The 15,856-nt window shown below is 45.5% G+C and overlaps 1 protein-coding gene across 1 annotated transcript in view; it reads left to right on the top strand.

Moving 5' to 3' along the window:
* NPC2 (NPC intracellular cholesterol transporter 2) overlaps nt 1–7,156 on the top strand; it is a 13,133-nt gene extending 5,977 nt beyond the window's left edge. The window contains exons 2-4 of the mRNA XM_006170548.3: nt 1,600–1,707; nt 3,627–3,799; nt 6,369–7,156. Of these exons, the coding sequence (XP_006170610.1) occupies nt 1,600–1,707; nt 3,627–3,799; nt 6,369–6,455 (368 nt within the window). The 3' untranslated portion in view covers nt 6,456–7,156. The remainder of the gene's footprint in view (nt 1–1,599; nt 1,708–3,626; nt 3,800–6,368) is intronic.
* The last annotated feature ends 8,700 nt before the right edge of the window (nt 7,157–15,856 follow it).

Below are 15,856 nucleotides of genomic sequence, written 5' to 3'. Positions count from 1 at the left end.
CTGAACCAAGAAATTAGGAAAAGGCTTTTTTGGGTTGAATTTGAGTCGGGAACTTTACCTAGAGTCCTCAAATAGTTCCCAGTCAAGAATTTCCTAGGGATCTCCTTCCATCTGTCACTATGGCTGTATGTTTAAAGCTTCCTTCAGGTTTCAGTGGCAAAGACTTCCAAATTAGGCCCTCTTGTTGGGTTCTTGATCTGTCCTTTCTAGGCAGTGTGACCATGGACAAGTCCTAATAATCTTTCTGCTCTTCCGTTTTCTAATCTCTAAAACAAGAATGACAAAACCCATTGCTGTGAGATTTTTTTTTCTTTTTCTTCAAATGCCTCAGCTTTCCTTCACCCTTGCTACTCAAGGTACAATTTCCAAATGATTCAGGAGCTTAAAAGTCTTGGATCCAGAGAGTCCAAAGAGATTGTGTCTATTCTAAGATCTGGCAAACTTTCTAACACACAATAACAGACTCCTTAGATCAGTGTTTCCTTTTACAGAACTTGGAGTGAAGAGATGATGTAACTCATTTTTGACCTTCCTCCTTGGAGTTCCAGGCACCAGGTTTGCCTTTGAGCTATTTTTACATAAAATGCATTTTTTCCTAAAGTGTGAACAACTTTCATCAAATTTATGTGCTTATCTATTTGCTGGGAAATGAAAAAGGAAAGAACTGTCTTAATTAAAAGAAAGCTGGAGGGCCAACTCTCTCTTGAGGAAGCAGTAATGCTTTTCTCAAGAGAAGCTAGATCCCACATAACAGCCTTGGTTCGAATCCCCAGCCTGGTCCGCCTGAAACATGCAGGGACATGTGCAAGTGTCCAAGATCCAGCAGGCTGGACTGCTGGAGGAAGGGGATCAGGGTGTGACCAGAACCTATGGAAGGTGCTCCTCTCTCTCTCTCTTTCATGCATGTGCTCTATCATCAATAAAGAAGAAAGTTAGAAAAGAAAGGTTGAGGCACATATTTCAAGGTTAATTTTAAACCATGACACCTTGTCATTAATAATGCAAGATAAGAATCAAAGAACATTTGGAGTTTCTTTGGTTATAGTTTAATCTCTTTACTCTTTTGGGGACATGGTCTCTGGATATTTTTTAGTTTGACGAATGCTAACTTTCTTGGTCAAGAAACCTACTAGCTTATTTTTCATCTGCTTTATGGAATCTGATTTTAGCAGTAAGACGAGTGGAGATCCTGGCTTTTCTTTTTAATGATAGTGTACGTGGACATGAGAGAAAGAGTGAGAAGTACCCTTGACAGGGTCTCATTGCACTGCAACCCGCTTTACCCAGCTCTCAAACTCCTTAGCATTCTGGACACCCATGCATGTCCCTCGCATGTTTTCAGGATGACCTGGGGATCCAAACATAGAGTCAACCATATGGCTTTCAGCCTTACAGGACACTGGTGTAACATCCATGCCACAACAGCTGGGACAAGATTATGCCTTTTAATTGGGTGTTTTCTTAAAGATTTCATCCCAGGAAAGCAAAGGAGAACAGCTCATCTTAACCGGGAGAGCAGAGCACCTTCCCATTAAATAGCGGGCATCCTTGGTGGTTTCTTTTCCTTCCTATCCTAATTCATTTTTTGTTTGTTCACAGGTTCTAAAGATGGAGTTATCAAGATAGTGAATGTAAGCCCATGTTCCACTCTGCCCTGCCAGCTGATCAAAGGACAGTCTTACAGTGTTAATGTCACCTTCACCAGCAGTACGTAAAGTGTCTCTAACCTCAAATTCATGGAAAGTATAACAAAGATCTCAAATAATGGAATGAGCCAGGGGGATGTTGGGTTTGGAAGGTTGGCAGTCAGGAATTCCATGACCTCCCTTCTGACTTGTGCAAAGCTAGGATTCACTATGTCCTTAAGACATTCTTCTCCTACTGAGCTCCCATATGCCCATTTCCCTGAGTCCATGGCTGCCAGACTCCCTGTAAGCAAATGGGGAGATTTCCTTGTGTCCACAGATGAGAGAAGACAGCTGGGCTTTTCTCTGTCCTGTCTAGGCCCATATTGCACAGCAGGCTTTCACAGGAATGTCAAATCTGTTTAGCTACAGACTGCAGAGTATTAGTACAGATTCCAGCTCTGTAAACTTTGGAACTCCTCCAAAATGTTATTTCAAGCTATATACCTTTCAGCCATTAAGTCTATGTCCTGCCTGGAAATAAAGGCACAATTAATACTTAACAGCCTCCCTAAAGTTTAGGGAACTCATTGGGACCCAGAAAATAATCAAGAAATCTGGACTTTCTTCTTCAACTTGAAGAAATATTATTGGGATTTATGCTTTCTTGTGCCACATTCATCACCTTTAGAGTCCCAATAATCTAGACAAATGTAATATCTTTATTTCTGGGCAGGGCATCTGCCTTGATTCCTTCTCTCATTTTCCATCCTATGGAACCAGACTAATAAGAAACCTCAAGGTTCCTGTGATCTCTTATTCCTAAGCCTAAGGAAAGCTCCTCCCTATTTTTCCTTCTAATCTGTACCCTGGCCCAAACACATGCCTTCTAAAGTCATCACCAACCCTGGCAAAAAGAAAGAGCCAATATTCTGTATCTCCAGAATACCCTAGCAGCTCATAATTCTGGCTCTCTACTCTTATAATACCTTTATTCCTTCTGCCCAGCTTGTGGAGGATAGGGCTTATCAATAACTATCTCTCTAGAGAACCAGGAGTTAGCGTAATGGCTATGTCACTGGACTCCCACATAGTCGACTGCGGTTCGCGTCCCGGACCCGGTGACTTAAAACCCACGCTGGACACGTGTGCGTGCGTGCCCAAGATCCCGAGAGGAAAATGGAGGAGAAGGGATTGTGGCGTGGCCATCCCCTCTGGGGGGCGATTTCTCACTTTCTGTCTCTCTGTCTGTCTCTGTCTGGCGAGCACATGTGCCCTATAGTGAAAAACCTCTCTAAATAAATAAATAAATAAATAAAATATCTCTCTAATCTTACCTTTCTAAAGGTTTACCTCTTCCACTGTTGTTAATAAACAAATGGGACTAGCAGTTGGTGTAATCACTATGTCGCTAAACTCCCATGTAATCAACCATGGTTTGAGTCCCGGTCCCAGTGTTTTAAACTCAGGCCGGGTGTGTGAACATGTGTGCCCAAAATCCCGAGAGGAGAATGGAGGAGAAGAGATTGTGGCGTGGCCATCCCCCCCAGGGAGTGATTTCTCACTTTCTGTCTCTCTGGGAGCACACATGCCCTATAGCAAAAACCTCTCAAATAAATAAATACATAAACAAACAGAAAGTTTACTGCCAAAAACCAATTGCCTAGTTAGATAAGGCTATTTATCCAAGTAGCTCTGATTCTCCTGAGAAACTATGGAAGGCAGTGAATAGCTAGGTAAGGTGAAAGCAAAGAACACAATTCTTGTTGATTGCCTCTTTTCCCAGAATTCAGTCATTTTCCCAGTTTTAGAGTTAACGTTTGCTCTGCACTAAGTACTCAGCCTAGCTACAAAGAGAAATAAACCCTAGGCAGTAAGAGGGACAAGCATGATGATTTGCTCTCGTGGCAGTGCGATTGCTCGAGAACAGATCTGAATTTTTACTTAGAGTTTGGATATAGGCTGTTTTCGTCACCATCTGCTTCTCTTTTTTTCTCTTAGATATTCAATCCAAGAACAGCACCGCCTCTGTACATGGCATCTTATTTGGCGTTCCAGTTCCTTTTCCCATCCCTGAGCCTGATGGCTGTAAGTGTGGCATCAGCTGCCCCATCCAGAAAGCGAAGACCTATAGCTACCTGAATAAACTACCAGTGAAGAGTGAATACCCCTCTGTAAGTGGCACTGTTATTGGGGACGGGAGACCTTGGTGCTGGATTAGAAGTCTGAGAGCAGAGGGCAGGATGCAAAGACTGCTATAAAAGGCCCTTCATCTCTATGCCAAAGAAGCCTAAGGAAAAGAAGGAGATATAAGGGTTGGGAATCGTGGGGTCGGACAAATGATTTTCATTGTGTCCCTTTGTTCTTTTAGTATGGACTAATGATTAGCCTGGAGCTAATGAGCCCATATTATATACAGTATTTCACTTGATTCTCATGACCACCCAATGTAGATGTGATGGTATCTCTATTTTACAGAAGAAATTTGAGCCTCTGCTATTATACAAAATGTACAGGGGCCACCCCACTAAGAAGTATTACACTCTAGGTTTATAACCCCAGAGCCTGTGTCATTTTTTTTTTAATTGCCGGACAGACAGGAAGAGGGCGAAAGCGCCCCCCAGTGGTTGTGGTCATGCTGCAATCCCTTCTCCATTTCTCCATCCTGTCAGGGTTTGGGCACACATGCACATGTGCCTAGTATACTTTTCAACCCACCAAGCCAGCATTTGAACCACATAGTCAGCCATGTAAGATCTTGCTCCCTTCACTACTTGGCTATTGGCCAGCCCAAAAGCCTGTGCAACTTAAAAGATTTTAGCCAAGTTGTCTTAGCATTTTCCTGAGAAATCCTGGTTTCTTTATTAATCTCGTAACAAGAGAACAAGTAGGCTATTAGCTCCATAGCAGAGAGGTAGCTCTTTCACTCTCCTTTCTTACCTGCACTCCTCCAACCCCTCCCTTCACCTCTGGCCCAGCCTTGCTTTACCTGTTTCTTTTCCTACCACGCACCTTCTGAGGAGAAGACAGGCAGGGATCTTGATGTAAGAATGGAGAAAGTAAAGGGGTTACTTTTTTCCATGAGGAAAAGCTACATTTCCTAGAAGGAAATCAAGTAGAACCCAGAAGCAATCTGCGCATTTATTTTTAGAAAAGGCTAGTAATTAAATTCTATAGCCAGCTTGTAGTGGGTAAGTGCTATGTTTTGGGAGCTACGTCTCGTGTGGCCCACTGGTTGGAGCTCTGATCCTGTCACTTTGAGTAATGTGCCAGTGATGTGTACATGTGCCCATGTGCCCAAGGTCCTGACAGGCTGGAGAAATTGGGAAAGGGTAGCATGTGACCACACTCATAAGAGAACATCCTAAAGAGATTCAGATATAGGGAATCTGAGTGCTTAAGGGATGTGGGAGACCCCAAAGGTCAGGGACAGGTTTGTAGATTAATTTTCAGAGTGTGCATATAATCGTGGGCATTTCTGAACCTTGGTTACATATGCAGGGTGTCTAGGCAGGGCCTGATGCATAGTAGGTAGCAGGTACTTACTATATGGTAGCTATTGTCCGTTAAGCGAGTTTACTTCATTTGAAAATAGCTAACCCTGTGTTAGTTTATGTGCTAAGTGAAGCAGTAGTTAATGTATACTAATCTTGAAAAACTTGCAAAGCAAGTTTCCAAAAGCTGGTTATCATTGTCACTCAAACGTTGCATTGTGGAGAAACATTTGAGTACAAAAAAGAGATAGTAACCATTGACAGCAGGCTACTATCCACATAAGGAAGGACCTGAGAAATATCAGTGAGTTGGTGAGAATTAGAAGGGACAGCTCATAATGTGAGTGAACGAGGTTAGGGCAGAGATCTCTAGTGAGGCATGTTAATAGAAAATAGCCTAGAGACGTTAACAAAACTGTGTTGTTACAAAGGGCTGTTGTCCTTAAAACTTGATACAGCCATAAACTTCTTATAATTATCCTTGTGCTTTTACATTTCCATTTCAAACTAAAGAGAACGTTTGCTTATACCTAAGAATCTAATTTTTTTACTTTTACTCTTTGCTATTGAGAGAGAGTGTGGTCTCCAGAGAGACACAGGGGTGAGGGGAATGAGAACGCACCCACTGGTGGGATGGCCATGCTGCAGTCCCTTCTCCTCTCAGGATTTTGGGAATGCATATACACGGGCCCAGTGTGGTTTTCAAGCCACCAGGTCAAAGGCTAGAACTACACAGTTGGCCATGTGGGATCCAGCTGCCTTGACCACACTGCCCTGGCTGGCCGCCAGGTTCTGGACTTGAACCGTGGTCAGCTATGTGGGAATCCAGTGCTTTAGCTACCACACCACTTACTGGCCCCTCTTTTTGATTAATACTTAGAATTGAAAAAGGTTGAATAAGATTGCCAAATACATGATAAATTGTTTAAATATAAAATTATTACTTATATAAAGCTTCATTTGTATAAGAAGGGAAAGAATGCTTTAGAGATTGTATTTGGTAAATTCACTAAAATAGTTTGTGGTGCTGCTAACATTAATTCATAGGTATACTTGGTTTGCTCTTCTAAGTTTAAGGCCACAGTCTGTGACAGCTCTAAGCAGCCTTCATGGTGGCATGATTTAAGAAGAAAAGTATGAGGAATTAAGCAATTTGTTACAGTGTATACCTAATGCAGATAGTTAAGCCGTTTATGGATTAAGGTCAGGTCCTAGTTTCATTTTCCTAATTCTTGTTCTCTTTCTCCAGGTAAAACTGGTGGTGAAGTGGGAACTTAAGGATGACCAAAACCAAAATCTCTTCTGCTGGGAGATCCCCATAGAGATCAAAGACTAGAGTTATTTGATGCCAATATGTCTGTCTGGGGGTGAGAGGGCACAGGGGAAGGAGGGGAGGACGAGGAGTAGAGATTGGACCTGAACCAGTGCCATACGATGAAAGGAATTTCAAGACTATTTTATGCCTCTCACCCTCCAAAAGCATCTAACACTCCATTTCCTGAGAGCTCAGAACTGCCGCCTTTGTTATATCCTTGGGGGAAAGGTTAAAGGGAAGAAGAGAGAGACCGAGGGGCTTGATTTCATTGTCTTTCCCCCCCATTGGAATAAGGAGAGCCCAGTGGATAGGATCTAAAGGAGGTTGTCTAGGGATACCAAAGAGCTGAAGGGTTATTGACACTCACAGTGGGAGATGGGTTCCAAACCACTTCCATCTGGCTGGGACCTTAGATCTGCAGGCTCCTCATCTCTGAGTATCTCAGTGCATCTTGCCAACGGGTCTGCTGACTCCCAGAGCACCTCCAGTGGTACCCAACAATCCTGGAGAGAGGGGCTGTGCTACAGTATAAAATTCCGCTCTGGGTGGCTGGTTCTGTGGTTTGTCTCATGTCTCTTTTTCTGTCTTAGGTGGTTTTCATTAAATGTAGCACTTGGTTAACAGCTGTTTGATTTTTTTTTTTTTTTCCTTAACAGCATTAACTTGTGGCCTCTTTCTGTACCTGGAAGTCTACCTTTGAATAAATACAAACTTGTCAGTTTTGTCTTATGCATTTGGGCTGTGGTCATTTGCTTCTTTGAGACAGAGTACATTCCCTCAGGTCTGTGGGAGACAGCCACCCAGTTCTGTAATCCCAGAGAGCATATATACGACTCTTTCAGAAACGTTTCCTACTTTTTGCCCAGCTACACCTTACCTACTTTATACAAAATGACTTTGTTTTGCCTTATTTTGCCCAATCTTACACAACCAAGCATGGCTAGAAGAAGCTGTGGGAGCCAGCATCCCCTAGTTGAATAATAACCACACTTGAAATGTTAGGGAATTGAGTCTAAAGGGGCAGGTCGGAAAGTGGGGAAAACAGGGCTGCAGGTTAGGATGAGGCATGGTGATTTTTTGGGAATCCTCTGTCGTGAAGACAAAAGCCTGGAAGCTTAAAAGATGAAATGTGAAGTTGTAGCAAGTAATGCCTGGCTGAATTAAATCTTGAAGGTTTCCACTCCAAGGGTACAGGTATAATCAAGAAGCGTATATTTTGCTGTCTCTTTTGAATCAATATACTATTGATCTGCTTTTAGGATTACAGCCTCGTTCACAGTTGAGTAATGTGGACCTTGGAAGGTCATGTGTTGTTAGGTTGGGACAAAAGGAATGGACTCTTCTTAGTTGAGTTTGTACAAAGTGCTGATGAGCATATAATTTATTTGGTCTGGTTCTGGTTCCTTTCATCCCGTAAATTTAACTAGAGCCTTGGGTTTCTTCGGGCTGTGAATTTCCCAGGAAAACCACCAGAGGACAGCAATGGATTGGGAATAAAGTTAACAGCCAAGCTTGACTAGTTAACACAGGGAGCCATTCCGTCACTGCTGCTTAGCTAAGGTCTATGTCCCCGTCACACTGAATCTGGAAGAACAGCCCACCTTGTCTCCCAGTGCTGGACCCTAGGTATATCACGATTGTGTGAATTCCAAAGGTGGTTAACTGCTGTGGTCTCTGGCTTCAGACTGCCTGTGATCGAGTCCTGGCTCTACCAGTTAAAAAGACCCCCAGTGTGATCTCTAAATCACTTCCTATCTTTCTGCTTGTTTCCTTATCTGTTAAATAAGCATAATGGTAGGGCCCTGAGGAGGAGATGAGGCAGGGAAAACACTAAGAATGCCTCCTGGCATTTGATGTATACTTTGTAAGTGTTAGCCATTATTCTAGGAGACAGACACTGTTCTTTGTCTAGAAATAGCAGGAGAATCATAAGGTTCAGTCCAATGTGTGATGCTCCATCTCCCGAGAGAGACAGCTATCTTATATTCACAGGAACTTTCCAAGGAGCCCAGAGAAGCTCATCCCTCCCACATGTGTCTGCTGTCTCCCTCATCCCCAAAGATTCCTCCAGTCCTTTAGCTCAAGTGTAACAGCTATGAGCCTTCATTTCATGCTTACTTCCTGTCATGTGTAAGAGGGATGGCAGTTCAGCTAGGATATTCCTTCCCATCACAGCAGAAAGGAAACACAGCAGCTTGTGGCTGTTTACCAGCCACCGCCAGGCTATGTGGAGCCCACAGCCGTGAGTAGGTAGGGCTCCCGTGGGGGGATTAGTCTGAAAGGTCGTCTTCCACAGACGGCTCCCAGGTGCACCCCTGAGTCATTAAAACATTGAGAAGTACTGAATCTTAGGTATATCAAAAAGGTCATGTTCTTTCCAACAATAGTTTCACACTTTTCTAGTTCACTGAGCAAGCCTTAGAGGCTTAGACCCCAGACTTCCCTTACACAAACTCCAGGGCAGATAAATCTAATTGTTTAAAAGGGAGGGGGGGGCACATCCATTTACAAGATAAAAATAACCTAACACAATATCCCCAGTTTAGAGGAAGGTTAAGTGCAAGACCTGGTATTTAGTCAAATCTTTGTGCTAATAAAAAGCATGGGGTAATTTCAAATCCTGCATGGTTGGTTTTGAAGTCTTAGTTGATTCTTTTAAAAAGAACAGAGCGATCTTGATTATGCTTTGCAAAGGTTGATAAGACAGACTATTCTAAGAACACCCCCCAGGGGCAGCTTGAAATAGGTGAGATCAACCAAGAGAAGATGATCTGGGATTAGTTCTTCTCAAAAGGCAAATAATACTGCCAGGGTTGGCATGAGGACAGGGTCATGGCACACAGGTAGAGCACTGGCACGGCGGGACCAGTTATGGGAAAGAGCTGCCAAGGCAAGGGTCATGTTAAGCAAAGGTTCTTTCTTCCCAGTTGGGAAGACGATGGAACCTGAAGTAGAAGTTGGTGCTCCTGGCCCACTCACGGTGGTAAGATTGGAGGGTGCCACCGCACAATGGCTGAGGCCCCATGAGAGACCCAGACTCAGTTCCCTGCCAACCTAAACAGGCCCCATGTGGTGGCGTGCACCTATGGGCCTTGTCAACTGGAAAGGTGGCACAGAGGGATCAAGATGTAGAGACCCTGTCAAAAATACTCCCGTAGGGACCAGCAGGTGGTGTAGTAGTTAAGACACTAGACTCGCACATGGTCAACTGCAGTTCAAGTCCTGGATCCAGCAGCTTGAAACCCATGCCAGGCACATGTGTGTATGTGCCAAAACATCCAGAGAGGAGACTAGAGGAGAAGGGATTGTGGTGTGGCCGTCCCCACTGGAGGGTGATTTCATTTTCTGTCTCTCCAGCAGGCTCATGTGCCCTATAGCAAAGATCTCTCAAAATAAATAAAATACTCCCCCCTCTCTCTCATAAAAAAAATAATAAACAAACTGTCTAAGAAGTTGGGGTGTTCCTTATTTAAGAGCCTGGGGTACTTATTTGAGTTGTTAGTATCTATGTGTTGGGAATGGATGGCTGGGTTGGAAGGGGAGTTTGTGCCTTCCAAGGTAGAAAGGGACTCGGAATTGCCAGAGATGTTGCCTAAAAGTCTTCAGAGGAGTTGAGTCACTTTGGGTGGTTGTGTCTTTTTCTCTGAAGAGGCTCCCCCTGGCCTATCCTTCGGATTCTGAACTGAATTCGACTCCCTTACAGCTGTCAGTTGACTAGCAACTAAATGGTCTGGGTGTTGGTTGCCATGGAAACATCTAAAAGGCCTATTGCTATGGGAACCTACCAGGCTCTCCAAACCAGGGGTTTGGTTCCTTAAAAGGGCTGGAAAGAAGGGTGGAACCCCGAGGATGAGCTGCATAGGTGGCCCAAGGATCCCGTAGGAGAGGGTGAGCAGTGGCCTGGCCAGCTCCCCACAAAAAGGACCAGAAGAGGAACAGTGACCTCTTCTACCTGCTGCAGATGTTCCCCTCCTATGCTCTGTCTATTGCCCCATGGTAGCCACAGAGCACAGATGGTCGCTGCTCCCCATGAAGAGCAAGGGCATGAGATTCTAGAGCAGGGGGCGTGTCAGGGCTGCTCCCCTCCTCTGCAATGGCCCTGCGAAGGAAAGTCTTGGCTCCCCTCTGGCAGGACTTTTTCCACAAATCATATGTCCCAGATAAGCAGCCAGCAGGCAAAGGGCTCAGCTCAGCTCTGCCTGCCAGCGGATCAGTTCAACAAGGAGCCTGGCAGACAAAATGGATGGCTGCTGGCCCCGGCCATGGCAGAGATGCGGGGTGTGCCGATCAGGAAGCAGAAGGGCCGGCCAGTCGCAGCAGTCTGTTCTCGGCATTAGAGAAACACATAAGTCTGCTCTCTGCACCCCTACCCACTCCCATACCTCTGCCACAAAAGGGGCTCGGTCGATGGATCGAAATAGAAAAGACCTAGGCTGATGGAGATTCTCCGTGCGTGCATCACAGCTGTAAGATTCTTTTCTGTTTTGCAGCCAATATTCTGAAATCAGTGTTTAGTAGTAAGATGCTCTTTTACTGAAACAAAGAGAAAATATCCTAAGGACTGCGCCATTAAAGACTGTTAATGTGGAGTGTATCAATGGAAGGGATTGGACTGGATAATCTCTAAAGCCTCTGTCAGGACTAAGAGCTTATTATTCATTGAGACACGGAAGGAGAGTTTGAGCACCACAGGCACGTGGACACAGTCTAATCCCCTTTCAGTTACTCCTGCTGCTGAGAGCCCTGAAAATCCCTCAAGTCCAGAGAGGCTCAGGGCTGAGACTAAAGCCAAGACCTCTGATTTAGAGACCAGCTTGGGTATGATTGGCCCAAAGGACTTTCACCGGATTCTCTAGAACTCTGAGATGTGTGGGGTTGATTTTCTCTCTCCATCTGGCCTTCTCCAACCTGGAGTTAAGGGTCTCAGCACCAGAGAAAGAAAAGACGCTGCCAGGATTTGAACTGCTCCATAGGACGATTGAGCGTTTCCCCAGAATCTGCAGGGATGTTTTCACTTTGGGAAGGAAGCAGTAGTTGTTTATGGATTTCTGTAACATTTAAGTTTAGGCCAGCCGATGGTGTGATGATTAAGGCAGCTAGATCCCACATGGCCGACTTTGAAGTTCAAGTCCTTTTTCTTTTCTTTTTTTTTTTTTTTTTTTAGTTTTTTTTTGCTATAGGGTGCATGCGCTCGCCAGATAGAGAGAGACAGAGAGACAGAAAGCGAGAAATCACCCCCCTGGGGGGATGGCCACGCTGCAATCCCTTCTCCTCCATTCTCCTCTCGGGATCTTGGGCACGCACGCACACACGCCCAGCATGAGTTTAAGCCACCAGGTCTGGGACTCAAACCACGGTCGACTACATGGGAGTCCAGCAACATAGCCATTACGCTAACTGCTGGTCCCTGAAGTTCAAGTCCTGATCCCAGCAGCTTGAAAGACACCCAGAACATGTTGTGTGCGTGTGCCCGGAATCCCAAGAGGAGAATGAAGGACAAGGGATTGTATCGTGGCCACCCCACCAGGGTGGGAGGTGATTTCCCACTTTCTCTCTCTATCTTTGCACCCTTTAGTAAAACTAAAATCAATAAAACATAAAAATTAAAATTTAGAGCTGAGCTGGGTTTATGTCTCAGTTCCAACTGTATCCAGCTGAATGACTTTGGATTAGTTCTTGAACCTCTTAAGGCCTCAATTTCCTCAGCTGTGAAATAGGACGATGAGAATCCCCACCTCAGGGTGGTTTTAATGATGACAGGAGGCGGTGGACACAGAGCACTCTGTGCTGTGCCTGTCGCATAATAAGTACCCGAGAAAGGTCGTTAGTATTATGATGATCGTCCTAGATAAGAAAGGAAGGTTGCAGCCATGGAAACTGCTCAGTGGCCCAGAAGCATAGGCATTTGCCATGCGTTTGTCTTCCAAATTTAATTCCAGGTGCCTTTGAAGACTGATAGCCTGCCTGATGCCCCACTCTGCTTGCCTTCATTAGCCAGATTCTAAGCCTCTCTTTGTAGCTGCTCACCATGTTCTTCTTCACGATAGTATTTGCATGTCTGCTTACCTTTCTACTAGACTGTAAACATCTTGAGAATAGAGACTGCCCTTTCATCTTTAAGTAAACACCTTGAACTCAGCTCTCTGCAATGATTTAGTGAATTCTTTTTTTTTTTTTATTTGAGAAGTTTTTGCTATAGGGTGCATGCATTCGCCAGACAGACAGAGAGAGACAGAGAGACAGACAGCAAGAAACCACCCCCCAGGGGGGATGGTCACACCGCAATCCCTTCTCCTCCATTCTCTCGGGATCTTGGTCACGCACACACATGTGCCCAGCGTGAGTTTTAAGCCACCGGGTCTGGGACATGAACTGTGGTCGACTATGTGGGAGTCCAGCAACATAGCCATTATGCTAACTGCTGGTTCCCTAGCGAATTCTTTTTAATAGGGAAGAATTCTGAATCTGACCAGTGAGCCCGATAGAAGCTTGTCTTAACGGGGAGGAGAGAGTAACAGTTGACTTGGTTTCACTCTTTTGAAGAAAGGCACACCTGTGCCCTATCCTCAGTGGGCTGCTCTGCAGCAGGACCCAGGCTCACACCTTCTAGAGCCAGCAGTCATCAGCCTCTAGAACTCATTGACATCACTAGCTAGTCTCCAGCCCAAAGACTCCCTGGCGCTGGGCTCAGGCAGAAATGGCTCCTCCTCCCCTCCTGGCTGCTGTCTGCCTTCAGCTCAGCCATCCTCTCCCTGATGGCTTCTCTCTGGGTCACCACGATAGCTCTGTAGCTGCACATTGTCTCAGGTCATCTCTGGGAGGGTGAGAGACAGTAGATGTGGCTTGCAACTCTCTCCCCTGTGGAACATGAATCTCTGCGGCCCCTGGCAGACCCCTCAGGTTCCCACGAGGGCTTGCCAGTGCTCAGCACATCAGGAGCAAGGCCCACAGAGCGTCTCCCCACTAGCCTCTGAGAACCATCTCCTTCAAGGTGGGTAACGGGGAAGTGCTGGAATAGGGAGTGAGTGCAGGAGAAAAAGCCTCTAGGCCTGACCGGTGTGCTGGTGACCTTGGATGAATCATTTAACCTCTTTCAGTTAGATGCCTCAGAGACATGCTGTAAGGACACAAGGAAGCACATGTAGCTAGGAAATACAATGGACGTTCATATGCAGACTATTAATATCATAGGCTTGTAGAGAGGACTGGCAACTAAGCCTTTTCTTTTCCTACGTAGAGCCTGTTGGCTTGATGAGCTAGCTGGGCACATTCACAGAAAATCCTACAAGAACAACATGGTCCTAGATTTTATCGCCACAAGAGTAAGGTTAGGTCCAGCGGATGGTGTGAGGTTAAGGAGGCTGGATTCCAGCTGGCTCTCCTGAAATGTTCGTTGTTAGCCCTGAGGCTAGGGCAATTACACACTCTGTCATCCGGATCATCATGCAGTCTAGTGAATTTGTACAGACAGGGCAGCGTGCACGCCTCTGCCCGATGCTCACCGAGCATCTATTACGGGCCAGGCACTGTGCTGGGTCGGGGAATGAAGAAAATGAGTAAGATATGAACCCTGCCTTCAAGGAGCCCAAGGTCTAGAGGGAGAGCACTAACAAGCCGTCACAGCTGGGACAGCACAGTGGGACAATGTCATGACTGTCACACGTGCTGAATGCCATGGCAACTAGGAAGAATACTGTGGGTGATTTGCTCTGGAAGAGGCAGAGCCAGGTCAGGCTTCTGCTTGGAGCGCAGCAGGAAATGGAGATGCTGATTCTAGATCTTTAGGTGCCCATTATTCATCCATTCGTTCAGTCATTCAGCAAACACATACCTGACTTTGTCTTTCTTCTCAGATGTTTTTGGGATGTTCTTTGTAGTGAGCTTACCTCCTCCTGATATACTAAGTCCCAGTTAATTTGTTTTCACTTAAAGTTCTTTCTACTTCATTTACTCCGGAACTAAGTGAGCACATTTGGCTATGCCCTGACTATGAACCTAGTATACAGCAGCTGTATTTACCTACTTGGATCTTAGAACTCGGGCCCACACTGACTCTCCAGCCTGTTCCTACACCACTTCTCCTTTCTCCGTCTCTGCTCCAGGCAGGGAGGTCTCCTTTCAGTTCCTCAAGTTGGCGGTACTCCCTCCCCACATCACGAGACTCTTACACATGCTGCTCCTCTGCCTAGAATGGTTTCTTTCACTTCTACTCCCTTTCATTTAGTAAACTCTTGTAAAATTGTTTTTAGTTTTTGCTACAGAGTGGGTGCACTGGCCAGAGAGAAACCGAGAGACAGAGAGAGGGGAGGTGACCTGCCACAATCCCTCCTCCTCCACTCTACTCTCTGGATTTGGGGCACACATGCACACGTGCCCAGTGTGATTCTCAAACTGTGAAGCCAGCCATGTGAGATCCAGCATTTTAATCTCCATGCCACCTGTCGGCCCATCATTAAGTTGACTATTAAGCACCCTCTACTGTTCTGCTAAAATGATTTTTTTCCTCAGGAGGTCTCTCCTGACCACCTCCCCAGATCAGATGGAATACTTTGCTATCTATTCTCTTAGCATGCTAGTCTCGTCCCACATGGCAAAATTCAGTTACATTCTGGTAGGGTCCTGGGATTAGTGTCTCTTCCAGGAACTTGTAGGCACATTGGGATAGACTACACTTTATTTCGCTCATCACTCTATTCCAGTGTCTAGCATAGCTCTTCATCTAAGGAGCAGGTCACCAACAACTGCTTTCGAAAGAAATCATTAATGGAATTATCAATGACCTTTTTTTGGTTGTTGTTATTTGCCTTGGGCCTAAATGGTTGTGTGTCTAAATTCAATGGCAATACAAAACAGAAAAACAAGGAACAGAATCACACAGGAAGCCTCCCCTCAGAAAGGCACAGAGGAGGGGGGACCAGCAGTTAGCGTAATGGCTATGTCACTGGACTCCCATGTAGTCGACCACAGTTCGCGTCCCGGACCCGGTGGCTTGAAACTCACACCGGGCGTGTGTGCGTGCGTGCCCAAGATCCCGAGAGGAGAATGGAGGAGAAGGGATTGTGGCATGGCCATCCCTCCTGGGGGATGATTTCTCACTTTCGGTCTCTCTGTCTCTCTCTCTCTCTGTCTGGCGAGCGCACGTGCCCTATAGCAAAAACCTCTCCAAAAAAAAAAAAAAAAAAGAAAGAAAGAAAGGCACAGAGGAGGGGAAGTCAGGGCAAGGATGTTCCAGGTCTGACGACCTAAAAGTATAGAGGCTCAGGGAAGGAAAAATCAAAGAGATGAGGGCAGACCTCAGAAGCAGTCTGAGTAGGAGGGAGAATTCCAAAGCCCAGCTGGCTTACACCTCTCTGAGTTTTTTTTTTTTTTTTTTTTTTTTTTTTTTTTTTTTTTTTTATGTGTTTCACCATGGTCGCGGGCGA

The sequence above is a fragment of the Tupaia chinensis genome, unplaced genomic scaffold (assembly GCF_000334495.1).
Source record: "Tupaia chinensis unplaced genomic scaffold, TupChi_1.0 Scaffold148607_1, whole genome shotgun sequence".
NCBI classification, from domain to species: domain Eukaryota; kingdom Metazoa; phylum Chordata; class Mammalia; order Scandentia; family Tupaiidae; genus Tupaia; species Tupaia belangeri.
The sequence above is the reverse complement of the archived record's forward strand: the minus strand, read 5'-3'. Positions and strand labels throughout refer to the sequence as shown.